Source organism: Trichoderma ghanense, assembly GCF_004382785.1.
Source record: "Trichoderma ghanense strain CCMA-1212 chromosome Unknown scaffold_0, whole genome shotgun sequence".
Taxonomy (NCBI): Eukaryota; Fungi; Ascomycota; class Sordariomycetes; order Hypocreales; family Hypocreaceae; genus Trichoderma; species Trichoderma ghanense.
The window spans coordinates 2,831,082-2,850,830 of NW_027395663.1; the positions used below are offsets into that span (position 1 = coordinate 2,831,082).

The window sequence follows — 19,749 nt, forward strand, 5'->3', positions numbered from 1 at the left end:
AGCTTCTTTGCCCAGTTGCAACGGGGCCGCTTGGCCACTTCTCAATGTCGGTTGGATGAAAGTCGTCGATGCTGAGTGGCGCGCCTTAAACGATGTTGAGTCTTTTAAGATCTCGAGCGGTTAACAACGGCGAGCGTTTTCGTTCCTCAAGACCCAGCTTCAGTTTGCTATACTGGTCATAAAGTCGAAGATGCCATTCTAGTTACGGGTCAGGATGTGGTCGTGGCAAAGAGCTGAGGAGCGAGAATATGCAGTGCGAAGTAAGTCCTACATCGTAAGGATCTCCCACAAGCCTTTAGAGGAGACTCACTTTGCCATTCCTTGGGAAGCATCACTGCCTTTTATATTGTCCCCTCTGTACGGATTTGCGTGGAGGCTCACAAATATGTGATTGGCAAGTAAAGCTAATCGCAGTCCGTATGGTTGAAGAAATCCCTCGCTTCTGTAGGTGTCAAAGTTTACAGCTCAAAAAGTCATTCATTGAAATATCTTGTAGGCGGAAGGTTTGATGCCTGAACAGACACGAAACTGGCAGGCGGGCCTTTCCCCAAATCTCAGCCTGCAGGAGGGCATTAGGAAGGCGGGTACCTGCTGGTATCACTTACCTCTAGTACTAAATAAGGTAGCGGGGTAGCGCTGCTGGTTGTTTCAGAGTTTTGGAAGGCGTCACCAAGTGTCGAAGCCCGGCAGTATGTACCTAGAGAAGAAGAGAAATAGAAGGCGCGGAGAGGGTGCTTTCCTGGGTGAGCCGCGCCTAGAATTCCAAGTTGAATCACGACTTGACCAACACTTCCAACCTTCAATCATCGACCTCCATTCCTCTCCAGATTCTCTTTGCTCCTCTGCACTCTGTATTGCAGGTCGATGACTTTTACAGGTCCATGCCCGCCCGCCTTGAACAAAATAAGCGCCCTCGCTTGGCGCGACCAACATCCTCCAGCCTATCACAACGCCTCTCCGATGCGACCAGACGCGATGCTCTAGGCCCTTTGCGCGGCCTATGGCGTTCGTCCAGTGCCTTCAGGCTTCAACCCACCCCTGCGTTTCCAGCGCTTAACAACGCCGATGCAGTGTGATGCGGCCTCCCATTGGCCTGCCGGATATCGATGGCGTCCATCCTTCAAGATCCAAGGGCTATTTTGAGACACGGACATGAGGGCGAACCACCCACTCGCTCTCTTTGTTTTGTGTGCCGTGCGTCTTTGTCTCTTTACTCCGGCTGCGGTTCTTATGCCGACTCGACCAGCCAAAGGCGCTTAATCCACTGATTCGATGGCGGCACCATCTGGCCATCTGGCTGGGTCGCCGACCTCCCCGCCCTCTTCACGAGGCTGACCTTCCCAGATAAAGAATGTTTGTCTTTATATGCTATATCTGCGCTTGTGGCGCTCTTCTTTCTCGTGCCCTTGCGTGGTGCTCACTCTGCCGTTGTTCTGGGTTGTGTCTGCTCTGCTGGTATCAAGATGCGGCGCTCGACCAACAAACAATGAAGCCCTAGCATCCCGTCAACGCTGCTTTTACATTTGGATACCCTTGGTTTTTGTTTCTGTCTTTTCTCGGTGGTCTGTTGCTCCACCTCTATACGAACCCCCCCGGCCGCTTCCGTGAAGAAGGCCAATCTGCCTGGTGTTGGTGAAAAGTGTGTTTAGATACACAGGTTTCTGCTTGAGCTATGGCTTCACATCAACGATCTGGCAGCGCCAGCTTCTCGCTCTTCCCTAGTCCCAACTTTTCAAAACCTCATCCGGTGGTACGCACCCGTCGCTCCGAATCCCACGAACGTCGAGCGGCTACGCCGCTGCAGCAAATTCAGGATAGTCGTGCTACAACACCAGTTGGCTCGCCCTCGCCAGCGCCTGCTCCTGCTCCTGCTCCTGCAGTATCTCCCTCTCCGAATGGCCGACAGACACCTCAACAGAGGGCACACACACCACTCGAATATAAGCCTGCGCTCCAGGAAGTATCAGGGGCGACTTTGGATCCTGATGCTATAGCCCCGACGGCTGTCGAAGATCAGCAGCTGGATGGCTCTGGCGCAGGACCCAGTCGCCCTGCTCGAGTTCAACAGCCCAGATTAACCCTCGAAGTCCCTGGACGAACGGCTGCTGCGTTTGCACCACCCCAGGTATTCGCCAGCAGTAACACCAACCAGCCGAGGAATTCCATTGCCAAGCCCCCTCTATTCTTTGAAGCTCCTCCAACTCATGAGCAGCCGCCGGCCTTGCGGTCCATGTTCCCCACGTATAATCCCGAATTGCCCTTGGATCAACAAAACTATGGCCCGCTCCGATCGCATCCGCCGGGAGTGCCCCGGGCTGTTGTCAGCCGCCAGAGTTACTTCGAAGACCCCGACGCAGCATCGGAGCATCCCCCCGTCCCTCATCCTGGCTTCAGGGTCCCTACTCGCCCTCAAAACCCTCCAATCATTCCTGCCATATGCACGACTGAGCAGCTCCAAGATCTTTGGAAAGTCACCAACGGCTGGAAAGCCTCCTTCTCTGAGGGGCGCGTTTACTGCCTGAAGTTGACGCAACAAAAAGATGCCCCGGTATACACACTGTCCTCGGCTTCACAACCTTTCTATAACCTCCGTCTGGATCCCACATCTGCCTCAGCCTACGTGTCGCTGACCAGGTACGATCCAAGCAAGGTTTACAAGGCGCCTAAGCAGACGTCACACTCACCTGCAAGCATTCTGAATGGTGTGATGGGTGGCAGCAGTCGAGCTTCGGACGGAAAATACTGGCAAGAGGCATTGAACACAACCTTAGAAGAAGAATCCAGGAAACACTCCCCAAACGACGGGCTTGCTGCCCTTCTCATGCCTTGCGCGGCAACAAAGATAGCTTTGGATAGGCCGGATGATCCTGGCACAGTTGCGGCCGCAGAGAGGGAGTGCGGGAGACTTGTATGGGACGACGACAGTTCAAGTTACTACGTGGTGCATCCGGCACTGGCGACGCCGTTTTGTGTCACGGTTGAACACTGCCCTGCTTGGTCTCGTGTTGAGTACACACTGGAACACCACGAGTCACCGCAACACCTCGCCAAACTGACGAGAGATGGTACCGGCAGCGGGTGGCTGGAAATCGACACTGGCGTTGCCTCGAAGATCGAGTCATTCTACATTGTCGATGTAGCTGTTACGGCACTGCTTCTCGTTGCCGCTATGGAGGATAGGAGCTCGCCAAACACGGTGATGGAGGCATTCGAGGCGCCTCCGGTACCAGAGCCGCCGAGGCAATCAAGGAGCATCAGCAGTGCTCTAAGCCGACACCGTGATGATGACGACGGTAAAAAGAAAAAAGACAAGAAAGACAAGAAGCGAGCGAAGATGGATCAATTCGAAATTGACATCGAAAGCCAAAACGATAGCTTGGGCAAGGGCAACAAAAAGACAGCAGGCGAGGACAAGCTGCCCTTTATACTGCGAGTCGTTGTTAAGCTGACAAAGGGGGTGTTCAACTGCTTTATATGGATACTCACGATTGGATTTGCATGTGTCAAGGGAGTTTTCAAGGTTCTTTACAAATGCGTGGGATCCAAGTATTAATACGACGACGGGCGATGATTCATGACAACAAGGAGCAGCCAGCGGATCCAACTAAGTGACTTGTGAGCCAACTGTGTCAGAACTATGAAGTAGATGTGGTGTATAAGGCCACCTCGAGGCTATTATTCCGGAACATGAGCCAAACGATAACCTCTTCATACCGTACAAAGCCGTAAATAACAGAAACGCCAAGCTAATAACCTTTGTCGGGGTAACTCCATCGGTCATGCATCCAAGATACGAACCATAGCCATCTCGCAATTGCACAACGGCACATTTAAAAAAAGACAGCGGCCATGATTAAAGCATCCTCCAACTTCTCTCACTCCGCAAAATCCCCCCCCTATCCTCCTGGGGAATCCATCCCACATCTACCTCTTCCTCTTCCTGACCATAATCTTCTTCCCCCTCCTCGTCGTCCCGCCCGACGTCGCCGTCTTGGCCATCTTTGCCTGCTGGACCTCGAGCTGGCTCTCCGCCGTCATGAGCGACTTGACCTTTTTGCGCGCATGCTCGAGCTTCCGCTTCAGCTCTGTGAGATTCTCAGACCGTTCAAATGCCGCTTGTTGGTCTTCTCTTTTGCGGGCTTGGTTTTCGGCTGCTTGGAGGGCTTCGTCTCGTTCATCCTCGTTGTCCACGAATACGATTTTCCGGGGCCCCTTGGCGCCCGATCTCCTCCTCCTCCTCGAAAAGCCCTCCTCCTCCGAATCATCATCAAAGCCCTCGTCGCCGTCGTCGTCATCCCCTTCCGCAGCAGCCAACTCCTCCAGCCCCTTGACAAGCACAGCCTGCTCCTCCAGTCTCGCGAGCTCCTTGACGGCAACCTGCTTCATCGTGCGCACGTAACCCAAGTCCTGCGTCTTGAGCAGCCGCACCGTGTCCATGTCCATTCCTTTATTGTTCCCGCGATCGCCCTCGACCCTGCCGTTCCAGGACTTTCCGGAGGTGATTTTCGCGCCGGGCCCTTTGCGGGACATCATGCCGAAGTAGAATTCATCTTCGTTGCGGTCGGCGGCTTTTTCGCGGAGGGCTTTGAGCGTGGCTTTTTTCTGGTTGTAGTCTTTTGCGCGTTGGGAGTAGTCCTACGGTTCTTGGATGTCAACTATCATATCCCAAAGAAATTGCTTGAACGATGGGTGTGATGGTTCGTACCTTGTGCTTCTCGAGGAGGCCGAGGCGGCGGCGCTCGAGGGGTTGCGCGCGCTCCCGATGGGGGCGCCGCTGGATGGAATTCCGTAGAGATGACATCTTCTGCGTTGGACAGAGTCTTCCTTTGCAGAAGTCTGGTGTGGAGCGACCGAGTCTCTGCTGTTGTTGATTGCTGAGACTGTCGCTGCTGGGAGGGAAGCTGGTGCTTGGATAGTGGGAGAGCGGCAGAATTTCTGAAATTTTTGGCGGTGAAGGCTGCAGAGTGGCTGATGATTGGTGGCGGCTGTCGAGCTTAATAAGTCGGTACGTACCGGGGTGGTGAGAGGCAGCTCTGAGATCTTTTTTTACATGAGCGAGAAAAAGAGGGATGAGAAGATTATGAATAACGGAAAGCATGCCATGAACTCATCAGCATTTGAATATGCATTAAAAAAAAACAAAGCTTGAGAATGGTGGCGTGGTGGGAAATCTATTGTACAAAATCGTCTATTTGCATCTTCTATCCCCAAGTGGTCGTACATACCTCTCTCTCATATGCCAAGTCATGCCTTTCCAAGTACGGTCGTTTCCCCAATCATCAATTGAATTCCACCTCTAAGAAATCGTCATCGGTAGCCTGTAACTCTTATGAGGATTTTGGGCGAAGTTGTAGGCCGTATGGAGCGAGCTGCTCATTGCTGAGCTTGCTAGGTGACTGGACAAAGGGATCTTCTCCCTTCATCGTCTTGGGAAAGGCGATCACGTCTCGGACAGTGGGCGTGCCGGTCATCAGGGCCGCAAGGCGATCGAACCCAAGTGCAAAGCCGGCATGAGGGGGACATCCCGAGCGGAGAGCTTCAAAGAGGTGAGAAAAGTCCTTGATCCTCTTGTCGGTCATCTTCAAGACGTCTCGCATGATGAAGTCTTGGACGTCGGCAATGTGATTACGAACACTGCCCCCACCGATTTCGATGCCGTTGAGAACCAGGTCATATGCGGCGCTCTTTGCTTCCAAGGGATCAGTGAAAAGCAGCTCTAGGTCTTTCTGGGACAGGGGCGCAGTGAAAGGGTGGTGAGAAGCCGCAATCCCAGCCGCGCCCTCCTGGCCTGGCTCGCCCTCTTCAACTGGCTTGAACATGGGGAACTCTGTGACCCACACGAACTGAAGTGATCCTGGCTCACCAAGTCGCGGGGTTTCGACCAGGCCTGCTTCGACAAGCGCCTTCCACAGCAGGTTGCGTACGTCCCCGATCCTCGTTGAACCTGAGTAGTATTGGCCAGCAGGCGTCTCTCTGGCCTGGAAGACAACGAGATCACCATCTCGGAGGCCTTTCTTTTCTGTGAGTAGATCCAATACGCTCTCGTATTCGAAACCCAGCGAAGAGAATCCGCTCAATGGCTGCCTTGAATCGTGGATGAGGATTTGGGGTTTGCCGTCGGGATTATTTGCCAATGAGGGAGGAAGCTCGTCCATGAATTTGGTCACAAACTTCCGCGCCTCGGAAGGAGAGCAATCGTTCAGCGGCAATGCGAAGGCTTCAATCAGAGGGTTTGGAAGATGAGTTATCATGCCAACAAAGTTGCGGAAAGGCTCGAGGTCCGGTAGAGCGTGTATCTATAAGACGTTACTTATCGGTTCAAAGTCGAAACGCCTACTCCACATACCCTCAGAGGAATGCGTAAATCTGGCTTGTCAGAGCCATATGCAGCTATGCTATCCGCAAACGTGATATTGGTAAACTGATGGGCGACAGGTTGGTCCGCTGACGGAGGCGTAGGAGGTATATCGGCCACCACCGGAATGATTTCTCCTCGAACCTCTTTGTAGCTGTGTGCAGGTTGAAGCGCAGTCAATGCGCTCAAGACGATATCGTTGATATCCTTCTGCACCGTTTCAGCCCCGGCGAAAGCCCATTCCATGTCAAGCTGGTTGAGAGCCGTCAGTGGTACGTTAAGTAATCCATCCTAAAAATTTCCCTTACCTGTGAGAACTCTGGTTGCCGATCGGCTCGAGAGTCTTCATCGCGGTAACAGCGAGCCCATTGCATATACCGCATGATACCACTGGCCATGAGGACCTGCTTGTACTGCTGCGGGCTCTGACTCAGAGCATAAGCAGTACCTTTCTGCCGTGTAGGGACCAAAAATTCCCTGGCACCTTCTGGAGTAGATTTGAAGAGTGTCGGTGTCTCTATATCGGTGAATCCCTTTTCAAGCAAGCTTTGGTTGAGCATGCCCTTGAGCCACGATCTGAACTGCAGCCTGGCTTGCAATTCCGGGTGGTATCGGATCTGGAGATGCCTCTTTGTCGGCGGAAACTGGACCTCGGGCGTGACTATGAGGTTTTTGGGGACGCTGTTGAGGGCACGTATGCCATCGAGGTAGACGGTCTTCTTGGACGAGCCATCACTGTTTGCCGACTCGACATCTGCTGCCTCATGCTGTTTCACACGAATAAGAACAGGGCTAAAAGCTGGGACTTTGCGAAAGTCGTCGTGCGCTTCACTGTCTCTCTCTGCGCTGGAGCAGACCTGGACGACCTCACCAGACGGCGTGGTGAGGTCTGCGAAGGAGAGGTGCTTTGAGACATTGCGACTCTTGCCTATGAAGCCCACGTAAACGTCGTGGGATCTAGGGCTGGGTAACTCATCATTGGCTTGGTCTGTGAAGTTTAGTGACAACATCCGATGTGAATAGGCTTCTTGTCTTTTGAGATTGACTTACATGTACGCCAAAGGTTCAATATTGTGTCGTGTTTTGACGAGCCTTCTGCCTCATCTTTGGCCGTCTGTGAGTAAAGGCGGCTGTTCCTGTAAATCACCTGCCGTGGAATTGCTCCCGCAAAAGCCCTTGCACAAACATGACGCCGCACTGTCAGGCTACGGGAACCAACAAGAGGCCCCATTGCCCAATTTTATATACAGATTCGCATTCGACAATGAAACAGAAGTGAAGCTGCGCAAAGAATCATGGCATGACTGACGCCGATAAGATAAAAGGTTGAGGATGGGCTGTTGAAGAGGAAGGCGCTCAATCACCCGACGTATTCCCGACGACCCCACGGCGCTGGAGCTTTAAATTTCTGCCACGCTGGGCGAGCCGCAGTTTTTCTCTTTTCTTTTTTTCTTCATCCCTTCCATTCAAATAAACGTATGACCCCCGGCTTTGGCAGAACTCCTATGGAATTGCGCTCGATTGCTAACTGAGACTGTGCAGGTGATGAGATTGCGTGCATAATATGATGCTGAGCCGCCTTCCTGACCTTTCATGACTCTCCCTTCGGGGCTTCAGGGTCTGGGAGCGATGGAGGGCTGGTTCCATGATATGGGCGTTCGACACACCGACCTTGTTATTGCATCGGACGCGATGAAAAAAAGCTCTGATTTATTACGAATGGAAGTTTTTCCTTGCTGTTTGTTTGATTTTTTTTTTTTTTTTTTTTTTGCATTCCAGTTTTCTCTTGCCCATTTCCCCCCCTTGTCTGTCGCATTGTATCTCCCCATCCCCATTTGCATTTTGATATCCAAGTAGCGCTTAGATCTGTCAGTATCCCAGGATGCTGTGCAATTAATACAGAATATTGAGAATTATTTTATTTTGCTTGAGGATGATGGTATCTATGCCGTGTGTCAGATTGCCATTTTAATAGTACAGTATGCCCGTGGTGGTCATATCACCTCCATCTGCTGTATCTCGTGTTTCCTCTCATCGAAAATCCAGGTGGACCGCTAATACGTAGCCTTGCATATCCATTCCTCTTCTGTGGGCAAATTGTACGAGTATTACCTCATGCCCGAGCTTGTTTGCTCCCAGCGTCCATCCCCCGTTAGTGAGTGACTTCGTCCTCGCTGCCCCAGCCACCGCAATTCCGCAGCTTCCGCCGCCCACGTGCCGCCGCGCTCGGGGTCTCTGGATAGGTACCGCCATAACCGCAGCCCGACTCCCCAACCTGCTAGTGCCCAATAGCAACCCCTACTACAGCCGCCGCCGGCAGCAGCAGCAGCAGCAGTAGCAGTAGCAACATTAACACCACCACTCACAAACTCCAACCGACTCCAACCCAAACCCTCGCCCAGCTCCGCCCCGGCTGCCGGTTCGGCCTGACCTCCGTCCAGTCGCCCAACTTTCTTATCCGCCGACGACTCGACGATAGTCACTGTCCCCCTCTCGAAGCCGGACCAAGTTCCTCGCCAGACCGAGCCTCGCAACCATGAGCTCCTTTGAGAAGTCCGTCAAGGGGGCGACCAAGATCAAGGTGAGCGCCTTTCCAGCTCGGCCCAGCTCAGGCCGGTCTCGTCGCTGCAGCATAAATGCGGCGATGACGACGACGGCTCCGGCTACGAGCTCTATGGAGCATCCTTGGGCCATCCTTTGGGCTTCCAAGCCGGCAGACCAACCTTGGAGGCTCGAGGCAGGGCAGCTCCAGACAGACCAACCAGATGGCTAACCGCTTCTCGTCCTTGTGCGCCTCCAGAATGCTCCCCCGAAGACCAAGTACATCGAGCACATCCTAGTTGGCACTCACTCCGGCGAGGCGGGCGTCGCCGAGGTCCTCCGCGCTCTGCAGAACCGGCTGCACGACTCAACATGGACCGTCGTCTTCAAGAGTTTGATGACGGTTCACCTCATGATCCGTGAGGGGTCACCGGAGGCGACGCTCGCCTACCTTGCTCGACACCGGAACATGCTGGCGATCAGCAACTTTGCAGACGGTCCGTTCTAGCCGAGGCGACCGGGAAGCTGCAAGCATTTCAGGGGACTGACACTGTACAATAGCTCAAACCCAAGGTCGAAACATCCGTCACTATGCGAGTTACCTCATCGAGCGGGTGCGCGCATATCGCGACACAAAGACCGACTGGGTGCGCGCCCCCGAGTCGAGGCTGGAGAGGCTCACTGTCGAGAAGGGGCTGTTGCGCGAGACGGAAGTTGTCCAGCATCAGCTCACGGCCTTGTTGAAATGCGACGTACGTCATAGCCACAAGTTCCTCCGGACCATGGATTCAAAGCTGACCCCTCTCGCAGCTCCTGGACCAGGAACCAGAGACGGAGATTACGATTGCGGTGTTCCGATTGCTCGTCCTTGACCTCCTGCCGCTGTTCCAGGTTTTGAACCAAGGCCTCATTAACATTCTGGGTCAGCTCGAAATGCCCCCGTAGTCGCGCGCTATGGCTATGCTAACACCATCGTCACAGGCCACTTCTTTGAAATGTCCAAGCCGGATGCCGATAGAGCTATGGAAATCTATCGGACCTTCACCAAGCAGACCGACTATGTCGTCCAGTATCTCAGCACCGCCAAGCAGTGGCAGCACCATACGAGGGTCGAGGTCCCCAAGCTGAAGCATGCGCCCGTCAACCTAGGCCGCCAGCTCGAGGAATACCTCAACGACCCTGATTTCGAGATTCACCGGCGGCAGTACTTGGCAGAGCAGGAGGCAAAGAAGGGCAACAAGGCATCCAAATCTAAGACGACGAAGAGCGGCATCGACTTTCCCAAGGCGCCTTCTCCCGCAGCCAACAATCCTTTCCCAGCCCCCGGCAGCAAAAATGAGCCGGCCAAGGTCGAGTCGAAGCCTCAAGCCAACAAGGGCCCGGATCCCGACCTCATCGACTTCTTCGACTCAATCGAGCAGAACCAGATCCCGATGCAGGTCACCTCCAACGGGGCTCCTATGCAAATGCCCATGCAGGGACCGGATATGGCTTTTCAGGCGCAACAAGCCGGGCTCGGCTTTCAGCCAAACAGCTTTGTCCAGCAACCCGGAGGCTTCATCCAGGGCAACGCGTTCCCTCAGCCAGACAATGGATTCATGCAGCCCCCGCCGCAGCTGCAGCCGACCATCACCGGGTTCAGCGGCTTCGGGCCACAGCAGGACTTTCAGCACAGTCCCCTGGGCCCTATTCCGCAGAATACCGTTGCCAACTTCCAAGCTCCTGCCCAACAGCCTGTTGGCCTTCAGCCCACGGGACTCCAGCCTTCCCTGGCCGCGCCGCAGACGACCAACCCTTTCCGCCAGTCCATGCTGGTAGCACAACCGACGTCATCTTCGTCCCAGCTGTCAACGCCGACATCGAGCACGCCAACACTCAACCGCCAGTCGACGAACCCCTTTGCCCGATCGACGAACTCGCCAGGGCAGAACACGGGCCCGTTCCAAGCGCAGCCTATTCAACCTCAGCCCACGAGCACCAATCCATTTGCCCGCAACGCTGCCACCGAAGCTCCGGCGCAGCAACAGCTCCAGGGTCAGCAGCCATCTTCTTCACTTGCTCCACAGCCGACTGGCGTCACGAATCCATTCCGCCAAGGCGCGTTTGTCAACCACGCCACCGGCATGGGCTGGCAGCACAACCAGACTCCGATTGGCGGCGGTCTCGACCATATCCAGACGGTGCCGGTGTTTCCTCGCCCAGCACAGCAGACGCCCTGGCAGCAATGAAGTTTTGGCTCGTCTTACCTCGTTTTTTTGAATTGTGTAAACTCGTTTGATTGGGCGTCTGGATTTCTTCGTTCTCTTATCGCTTTTCTTTAAGGGGTCATCATCGTTGCTTGGGGGTTTGCGCTTCTCTTTTACTCCAAATATCGCATTGAGCAGCGAGGCGTTAGACTTGGCTTTCTTGGGTTGCGTTTCTTATGTTTGCATTTTTCTTGTTCGACTCGCGACGGAAGAGGTCAGGCCGTGGATTCAGCAATCAGTATGGTTACTATGCAGAACTTTGGGAGGAATTGTGTTCCGTTATCGTGCAAAGCCTCGTTCTTACCGTCACTCACCTTGCGTCGCTAGCACGTTGTACAGCACATTGCTATGACAATGAAAACAGGAGAGATATGGAAAGACTTTGCTTTTCTGGGCAGAGTGGTTCCCATTCGGGTATTTTGTGCTGGGCGGACGGATGTCTCGTTTGGTGAAAAAGGGGAGGGCATACACCGTCTGCGGCCCCTTTTTACTTGAGCGAGAGGAGGTGGGTTATGAGACTAGGGTTTAGGTAGTACTAATGCTGTAGCGATATGCAGATGAATATATACCTTCTAGTCTAGTAGCCGTGATGAAACCTCAGATTGTGAGTATCAGATTGAAGTTTGGCAACGCTCAACGCACAACACCTACCGCAGGCTTCACGTCCTGACATCTTAAAACTATTGGGCAGACTTGACGCTGGCATGTCAATTCTCGTCGATTCAGCCTCCTCTATCTATCTCTAGGTAGTTTGGTATAATGCCCCATGGTATCAATCCTTGATGTTTAAAGGGAAAAAAGAAAGGAAGAAGAAAGTTATAAAGAGCAACCGTATATGACACAAAATCCCAATCTCCAAACGCCTTCCCATATATCGCGAGAATCAAAACAGCCAAAGAGAATCGAGTTGCGCCACCGATGATGCCTCGCCCCACGTTTTACGCCCCTGAAACATGCAGACCAAGGATATATGACTTTCCAGCTGAGACCTCGGAACGGAGTTCCCTCAAAAAGGACCATCCACGTCCATCTTGCCGCCCGCCGGCCCCGTCGAAACAGCCTCTAGAGAAGCCGCCACTGTTGCCTCCTCTCTCATGTCCTTGTCCTCCGCGACAAACACGCCGAGACCGGAAAATGCCTCGAACAGCGCTCTCGTGAGGTACTCCTGGGAGCTGTACCCTCCCACGATGTAGTCCTCCTTTGTGCGCGTGATGTCGAGCCACTCGCTCTTGTATTGCGACAGCTTCTCGCTCGACAGGTCGATTCGCTGAGGCGCAAGGTTCAGGCCACCAAAGGGATCGTACGGCTTGTCGTCCTGCACCGGAGCGCGCTTGTCCCTGAGGCCGCGAATCGAAAGCCCGCTGCCGCCCATCGTCGCGACGGCATCCAGCGTGGCGTCGCGCTTCTGCTGCCCCCGCTTCTTGAGCAGGATCCGGTCGACGGCCTCCTCGGCATGCCCCAGCTCCGCGTTCTGCAGCGAGTTGAGCATCTCCTCGCGGAACCGCGCGGCGTTGGCCCTCTCGGCGGCATCCTCCTGCAGCTCCTGGAGACGGCGCTGGCGAGCGGCGTCCTGCTCCGCGGCGAGGCGCTTCTGCCGCGTTTCGTCAGACTCGCGGGCGAGCTTGCGGTTGCGCTCAATCTCGGCCTTGTGCTGGGCCTCCCATTCGGCGAGCTGGGCTTCGGCCTTTTTGCGGGCCTCGTCGCTGCCGTTGACGAGGTCGTCGGTGAGGCACTCCACCATGTAGAGGTAGTCGTTGTACGCATCCAGGCTCTCAAAGTCGTCCTCGGCCTTGTTGAACACGGCGGCCACCCTCCTCCTGATGTCCACCTCGCGCTCGACGCCCAGGTCGCCAAAGAAGGCCGTCTTGAAGCCCCTCAACCGCAGCGTCTTGTGGCATTCCGCGTAGGGGCACTGGTTGGGTCCGTCCCTGAAGATGCGCTCGACGCACGTCTTGCACATGCGGTGGTAGCACTCGGTGTTGATCAGAAACTCCATGTCCTTGTTGAAGTAGCGGGTGGTCTTGCACACGGGGCAGATCTCGTCCTGGTCGGCTGGGGGGAGAGGCGCGGAGACGAAGGCGGAGGAGGAGTTGGAGTTGGAGGCGTGACGCACCGAGACGGTGCTGGTGCCGCCGGGGCGTGACATTGTTGTGTTGGTGACGATTCGACTGACGGACAAGTTTTACGGGTGTCGAGATTGCGAGATGATGTGAGGCGCGGGTCGCTCGAGGCCGCGCTGACACGGCGATCGCGTTGCAGCACGCAGCCCAAGCTACAGTCGTGTCTCTACTGATCCGACGGCGTTGCAATGTATCGATCCGGTACTCTGTATGAGGTAACAAGGGTCATCAGGATCGAATTGAGTTACGCAAGATGGAAGTAAAAGAACAGAGAGAGAGAGGAGAGGGATGGAGATGGACCGATTCCAGAACGGCTGACAATTCTATCTCTACATAGGTATTCAAAAGGAGCGGATTGCTTTCCGCGCTACAAGAGCTTCCAGGTACGGGTACGGAGTACATAAGCAGGATTCTGGCCCTACGATTGGCCGCCAGCCCCGTTTAGGGACCGGGCTTAGGCGGAATTGCCCCTCCAAAGCCGTGCAAGCTTGCAAGCTGCCTTTGTTTGGAGGTTACTTGAACTTCTACCCGCATCCATCGCTGTCCGTCATCCAACAAACTCCTTTTGATACAACATTCATACCGATCCGTCTTGATAGCCGACTCCAAGCCACCAAACGATCACTTTGCACAGGGACTAGCCATGGCTGACAAAGGTACGATGCCCTTCCAAACCTACCAACTTGCGACCCGCAGCTCCCCATCATACATGCGCTCTGCATGTCATGCGTCCTTCCGTGATCCCGGCTTCAAAGTTGCTGACAAGCTCCCGGGCTACCTACAGATCCGTCCCCCGCCGAAGTCGCCGCCGCGCGCAAGAAGGAGGCCGAGGAACAGGCCGCCCTGCCCTACAAGTGGACGCAGACAATCGGCGACCTGGACCTCACCTTCAACGTCCCCGGGAACCTCAAGTCCAGAGACCTCGTCGTCGACATCAAGAAGCAGTCGCTCACGGCGGGCGTCAAGGGACAGGAGCCCATCATAAGTGTATGTTCATTGCTTTCCCTTTTGTCCTAGTATAAAGCATGTTTGCGCCAGTTGTTCTTCCTCTCCGCAGCATTCGTTTCCCCCCGAATCTGTATGACATGTCACTCACTCCAAGCCTCACCAACAGGGCGATCTTCCCCACGCCGTCCGCGTCGACGACTCTACATGGACCCTGTCCACAAACTCGGACGGCACAAAGTCCGTCGAGATCCACCTCGACAAGGTCAACAAGATGGAGTGGTGGGCGCACGTCGTCACCAGCGCGCCCACCATCGACGTCACCAAGATCCAGCCCGAAAACTCCAAGCTCTCCGACCTCGATGGCGAGACGAGGAGCATGGTCGAGAAGATGATGTACGACCAGCGGCAGAAGGAGAACGGCCTGCCCACCTCGGACGAGCAGAAGAAGGCGGACATTCTTAAGAAGTTTCAGGAGCAGCACCCGGAGATGGATTTCAGCAAGGCCAAGATCCAGTAGGGCGCGGAGGGGATATTGTATAAAGTAATGAATCAATAAATAAACAAATCGTCAAAAAAAAAAAAAAAAAAAAAAAAAACACGTTTGGGGGGTATCATCGCGATTCAAGTGCCATAGCAGCCCGCTCCAAGAATGAGTTAAAATCCTTGACCTGCTTGAGGATTCCGCCCGTAAAGCTCGAAGAGCTGGCTTGCTCCGATACGCGCGACACCAGCAGCTCGAGGTTGGCCAGCTCGGCCTCTTTCTGCGCCGCTCGCGAGAGTTCTGGCGCCTCCCTGCCCTGTTCCACGGCAAGGTCTACGTCGTGCATGAGAGAAGATGCATCGAGACAATACTACAAGCACAGGTGAGTTAGTGTTTGCTAATGAATGTAAGACGGCATCTTCGACTCCTACCTTTGACTCTCGAGCATCGGCCTCGTGCCTGATTCTGATGGCATCCATTCGAAGGGCAACCTGCTCTCGCTCGGCCTTGATACGCATAATCTCCTCGCGCAAAGCCATCCTCTCCTTCTGCACATGTCGAACTCGCTTCCGCAGCGAATGCCAGTGGTTCAGGTGAATAGCCTAGTCAGTCATGTTAGAATCCCCTTCACACAATGTAGATCCGCTGGTTTCAAGACATACGTGCTGGAGGAACCGGGACTTGAGCTCCTCTCGATACGCTTCAATAGCCCGCATCTTGATGCGATATTCCTTCTTCTTCGCCGGGTCCTCTGCGCCGCTGGCCACCTCCTGGAACTGCTCCAGCGTGGAAGAGATCACCTCGTCGCAGACCTGAGCGAAGACGTCAATCACGCTCTCTCCTCCGTGGTTGACAAAGGCCATCTCGCTCTGTAAAGGGTCTTCGTCGTCGTCTTCGTTGCCACGCTTTTTGAGGTTGACGAATCGCTGAACGGTGATTTCGATCGTTCCTCCATCGCCCTCGCTCTGGTCACTATGTCGCTTCTTCGTCTTGGGTTTGGATTTCTTGGCTTGCGGTTCTTCGTTTTCGTCGTTCTCATCATTGTACTCTTGTGGCCGTGGTGCGGCGCGTTTCCTTGGCCCGACAGGCTTCGCTTTCGCGATGGGTTGCTTTTGAGTCGTCGGGCTTTTGCTTGGGCGCCCGCGCTTTCGCTTGGGAGGCGTCGGCAAGACTGTCGCCTCCTCTTCCTCCTCTTCAGCTTCAGTTGCAACCTCCATTTCAGGCTCGGATTCCGCCTCAGATTCGGGCTCGGGCTCGGGCTCATGCTCAGGCTGTATTTCCTCCTCTTCTATTTGCTCTGCGTCCTCCATATCCTGTGATCCCAGCTCTGGAGATGGTCCTCGCGGTCGCCTCGCCGTTCCCTCCAAGATTCTTGCCACTTTCCCCTCGTCAATCTCATCGGCGTGCTCTTGCTCCTCTAGGCGGTATTCCTCTTCCTCTCCATCTTCCTCTTGGGCGAAAGTATTGTCCTCCATAGCCAAGTCGGTGGCCTCGTTCCCCTCATCGATGGGTTCCACTCCTGCCAGCTGGGGGAAATTATCCGATGACAGCTCATCTGCCAAATCACTAGTCTCCTGGCCATATATCGTTCCAGCTGACCTTGCGGACCGGACCGTGGTTGCATCACTACGACGCACTTTGCTCGCGAGTGGTGAAGAGGGCATAGGCATTCCGTCGTCCGAAGATATCACCCCCATTAACCTCGCGGTGGAGCTGAGAGTCTCGCTCATGGGCACTCGGCGCCGCTTGCCGCTTCCTGGCGCATCTGCGGGAGACTCTGTCACCTCTTCGATGATATTCTCAGGTTCGCGCGCCGTGGTGGGAGATCGCAGCAGTGCAGCCGATATGGCACTGGGATGTGGAGGTAGAGTTTCGAGCTCATCCTCAGCCTCCTCCTCCTCCTCCACCAAATGACGCGCGGCTGTTCGAACTGAGCTCGAAGAATGCGGTACTTGAAAGGTCCTGCCTGGTCGGGGCGTGGGTTCGTCATCTTCCTCGTCCTCCTGCTCCGGGGCCGTCACGTCTCGCATCTCAGCCTCTCTTGACAAAACTGGCAACTCAACCGGCGGTTCTGCCAGCTGGGATCTGACCCCTCGTCGTCGAGGGGTGGAGCTCGATCTGGGCTCTGGCTGGGGTGGCACATCTTTATCGAGTTTCCTTCTCTTCGCTGATGTCGTGGGAGAGTATTTGGTGCGGACGGCGGGACTCGAGTTTGATGCAATGGACGACGCAATGACAAGGCTTCCGATATCGAGGCTATCAATCCCTAGGTTGAAGGACTCGTCGTCTACATTGGCGCGCCTACGGAGCAGTGAGCAAGCTGACGGACTGCGGCGCTGCGTTTGCCTCTTTTTGTCGATGGATGGGAACTTACTGCGCGCCTCGGAGACGCTCGTTCAGGCGGTCTGCGCGGTTCTGTCGTCCTGTCTGCTTGTTAGAGTGAAGCACGAGATGGCGACGCAAGGCAGCAAAGACATGCCTGTGGCCATGTCAGAGGCAAATGCAGGGGAGCAAAAGCCCTGAATGGCTTCTACATGTGGATCGGGCCTGAAACCAGTTGTTCGATGGTTTCTTCTTCTGCTGCTCTGAGGGGTAGAAGTAGTGATAATTGCCGGGATAGCGGGCCTGGAGAGAGACAGAATGAGGGTTGCGTCTCTGGCAGATCGAAGGTAAATCTCGGAGCTCGAGCTGGAGGTGTTGAAAAGTGGATTCGGGCAGCTGGGACGCGACCGTTTCGAGACACGCGTTGATTAATGCGGTCCGCTACAGATTTGGTGGGGTTTGACGGTACATAAGGTAGGGCTGCGGCTTCAGGTAGCTGTACATGTCCGCACACCGAGCACGAGCAGCAGGCCGAGTAGATGTACACAATCAGAAGAACGACTTCAGAAAGGCTCTTGTCACGTTCCTTCACTGGGCAATTCGGGTGCAATTGTGAATTATACCTCATACCTACCTCAGTAGCGTTCCCTTGATGCTTTGAATGCCGCCTTAGAGCTTGTAGATAACCTTTCTTATAGAATTTTCGCCTTGCGCCGGGCCCGCCGGCAATTTGCCAATAATGAAAACACATATACTCCGTACTCTAAACCGCCAAATGCCCAAGCCTTCTGATGGATGTATGACAAAGACCAACGCTTACACATGCCAATGCCAACAACACGAGACAGGCAAAACTACAACTCTTCTTCCAGCTTCTTTTTGATGGGAACCCATTCCCGGGCTTCGTTATCGAATCGGTGGCTAGACAGACGTCAGCTATGTAACCTGCAGAGATGAAAGAAACGGCCGTATAGACGTACCCATGGTATTCTGTATTCGTCAAGGAACTCCTCCCGTATTCTGCTTGCAGCATGTCCTCGTACCGATAAGGAATCTTGCAGGGCACGCCCTCAAACGTTGTATCTCGCAAGGGGAAGACGTAAGTATCCTATACAGCAGATTAGTACGCATAAGGGGTTGGGCCGGATACAAAACTTCTCCTTACACGATATTCGTGGCCGAACTTGTCATACAGGACGCCTTCTCCCTCCGGGTGGTCCAAAGCATATCTCGCCGCAGTGATGTCGATGTAGAGTCCGTTCTGCATGTCGATCCACCGGGCATCAATGACGTTGGACTTGTCATCCTGTTCTCGGTGAACGAAATATGGGTTGACCTCGAGCTGGAAGAAGCGGCCTTTCTCCATATCGCCGTACTTGTAGTAGTATGTGGTCATGTTGTGATAGGCCGCCAGGAAGTACATGTCTGCTTCCGTTACTTGTACGTCTGCGTCGTAGTCCCACGGCATGACCTTGAATTTTTGTTAGAACGAGGAAAGACAGCCTTTGCATAGAGGATGCTAGGTGGGCAATACCTTCTTCCCCCACCACCATCCAAGCAGAGTTCCATGCATCAACCATGTCTGAACGCCCAAGTCTCTAAAGGTTGCCAGATACGTCTGGACTAAGACCTTGATGGCCTCTCGCTGCTTAGGGTCCTCGAGGAGTATGCGAGAGTACCGGTCATCATAGTGAACGTCGTAGCTAGAGCCCGGGTTAGACACAAAGTGAGGTCAACGACAACGAGTAGTTGCAAGCTTTGGCTACGACACGTACCGATTCTCATCTATAGGAGGTCTGTGTTAGTATTGTATATCATCGCTCTGGTGTAGAAGGACGGCAAGGGCCGCGTAACCACACGCAATATCCACTCACGGAAATATTTGGGCACAGTAGCCTTGCTCTTGGCCGAGGGAGCAGCACTAATACCCCAGGCCGACGCCGCCCAGACGGCTGCGATGATGGATCGCCTGGCAGTGCTTGCACGAAATTTCATTCTTGGGGCAGATTTGATGGTGCTCGTTAGAATAACAAAGCGGTCCTTTGGTCTCGTCAGGAATTGTCCCCCTTTTGACGGGGCCGGATATCTGGAATGCTAGAGAGCACTGCTAGCACCACCATTGATAGTTCGAGGCCGGAAGTGGAACTGATGCTGCTTTCGCGTCGGCAATTCGATGCCGTGAAGGGGGGATAGGAAAGCGACCACTCAGCAGCGACTGTTTCGGCAGCGGTGGGAGCAGTGCAAGGGGGGTCGACGCGCGTATCGACCCTTTTGGGGATGCTGGAGGCCGATGTCCTCCTGTATTGAAAATAGTTGTAGAACCCTATGACAGTAGCAGGGACTTGAAGGCCTCAGTGGACATAGTGAGCTAGCGGTGAGAGGGAAGTCACGTTGCTGCTGGTGCTATTTGCTGCTTGTCAAATCTGCTTTTGTTGGAGATGGGTTTTTTTGATGTTTTCGCCATGCGCTGCAAAAGTTGGGAGGCTAAAGTGGTGAATTTTCGGGGCACCCAGCACTCGACAAAATCCGCTGCGGCGACATCACGCGACAATCAGTTTGATGAAGCACTGACAACGGGTTTGTTTCAGACGCCTTGTAAGCTTTGCGCTAGAAATCCTACACTTTGATGTGCTTTTGCATGCATTTCGAGGGAGGCGTTGATGCAACAGCGCCGTGAACACTGCCTGTCCTGGGCATCCCGAGTTGATGCGTTCTGTTGACCACCACAGGCAGTAG

At 54.3% G+C, this 19,749-nt stretch overlaps 7 protein-coding genes across 7 annotated transcripts; 3 read left to right on the plus strand and 4 right to left on the minus strand.

The window, feature by feature from the left end:
* Positions 1–1,672: 1,672 nt before the first annotated feature.
* Positions 1,673–3,553, plus strand: CCMA1212_000969 (uncharacterized protein; the record flags this gene model as incomplete). Its single annotated transcript, XM_073698410.1, has 1 exon — positions 1,673–3,553. The coding sequence occupies one exon, from the start codon at positions 1,673–1,675 to the stop codon at positions 3,551–3,553; it is 1,881 nt and encodes a 626-aa protein (XP_073563558.1).
* A 371-nt stretch (positions 3,554–3,924) lies between these two features.
* CCMA1212_000970 (U3 small nucleolar RNA-associated protein 11) lies at positions 3,925–4,801 on the minus strand (the record flags this gene model as incomplete). Its single annotated transcript, XM_073698411.1, has 2 exons — positions 3,925–4,635; positions 4,706–4,801. 2 exons carry the CDS (start codon positions 4,799–4,801, stop codon positions 3,925–3,927), a joined length of 807 nt encoding a protein of 268 aa, XP_073562964.1.
* Positions 4,802–5,327: 526 nt separating this feature from the next.
* On the minus strand, positions 5,328–7,586 carry CCMA1212_000971 (Aspartate-tRNA ligase; the record flags this gene model as incomplete). The annotated part of the gene is made up of 4 exons (XM_073698412.1): positions 5,328–6,296; positions 6,347–6,607; positions 6,664–7,379; positions 7,406–7,586. The coding sequence occupies 4 exons, from the start codon at positions 7,584–7,586 to the stop codon at positions 5,328–5,330; spliced, it is 2,127 nt and encodes a 708-aa protein (XP_073562965.1).
* A 714-nt stretch (positions 7,587–8,300) lies between these two features.
* CCMA1212_000972 (uncharacterized protein) lies at positions 8,301–11,124 on the plus strand (the record flags this gene model as incomplete). The annotated part of the gene is made up of 6 exons (XM_073698413.1): positions 8,301–8,305; positions 8,855–8,936; positions 9,156–9,393; positions 9,458–9,648; positions 9,707–9,818; positions 9,878–11,124. The coding sequence occupies 6 exons, from the start codon at positions 8,301–8,303 to the stop codon at positions 11,122–11,124; spliced, it is 1,875 nt and encodes a 624-aa protein (XP_073562966.1).
* A 1,024-nt stretch (positions 11,125–12,148) lies between these two features.
* CCMA1212_000973 (RNA polymerase II transcription factor B subunit 3) lies at positions 12,149–13,288 on the minus strand (the record flags this gene model as incomplete). The annotated part of the gene is made up of 1 exon (XM_073698414.1): positions 12,149–13,288. The coding sequence occupies one exon, from the start codon at positions 13,286–13,288 to the stop codon at positions 12,149–12,151; it is 1,140 nt and encodes a 379-aa protein (XP_073562967.1).
* Positions 13,289–13,905: 617 nt separating this feature from the next.
* On the plus strand, positions 13,906–14,727 carry CCMA1212_000974 (Nuclear movement protein nudC; the record flags this gene model as incomplete). The annotated part of the gene is made up of 3 exons (XM_073698415.1): positions 13,906–13,918; positions 14,029–14,249; positions 14,365–14,727. 3 exons carry the CDS (start codon positions 13,906–13,908, stop codon positions 14,725–14,727), a joined length of 597 nt encoding a protein of 198 aa, XP_073562960.1.
* A 94-nt stretch (positions 14,728–14,821) lies between these two features.
* CCMA1212_000975 (Protein MNN4) lies at positions 14,822–19,008 on the minus strand (the record flags this gene model as incomplete). The annotated part of the gene is made up of 10 exons (XM_073698416.1): positions 14,822–15,061; positions 15,123–15,293; positions 15,354–16,992; positions 17,066–17,170; positions 17,872–17,934; positions 17,994–18,121; positions 18,179–18,484; positions 18,548–18,716; positions 18,789–18,798; positions 18,888–19,008. 10 exons carry the CDS (start codon positions 19,006–19,008, stop codon positions 14,822–14,824), a joined length of 2,952 nt encoding a protein of 983 aa, XP_073562961.1.
* Positions 19,009–19,749: the final 741 nt, after the last annotated feature.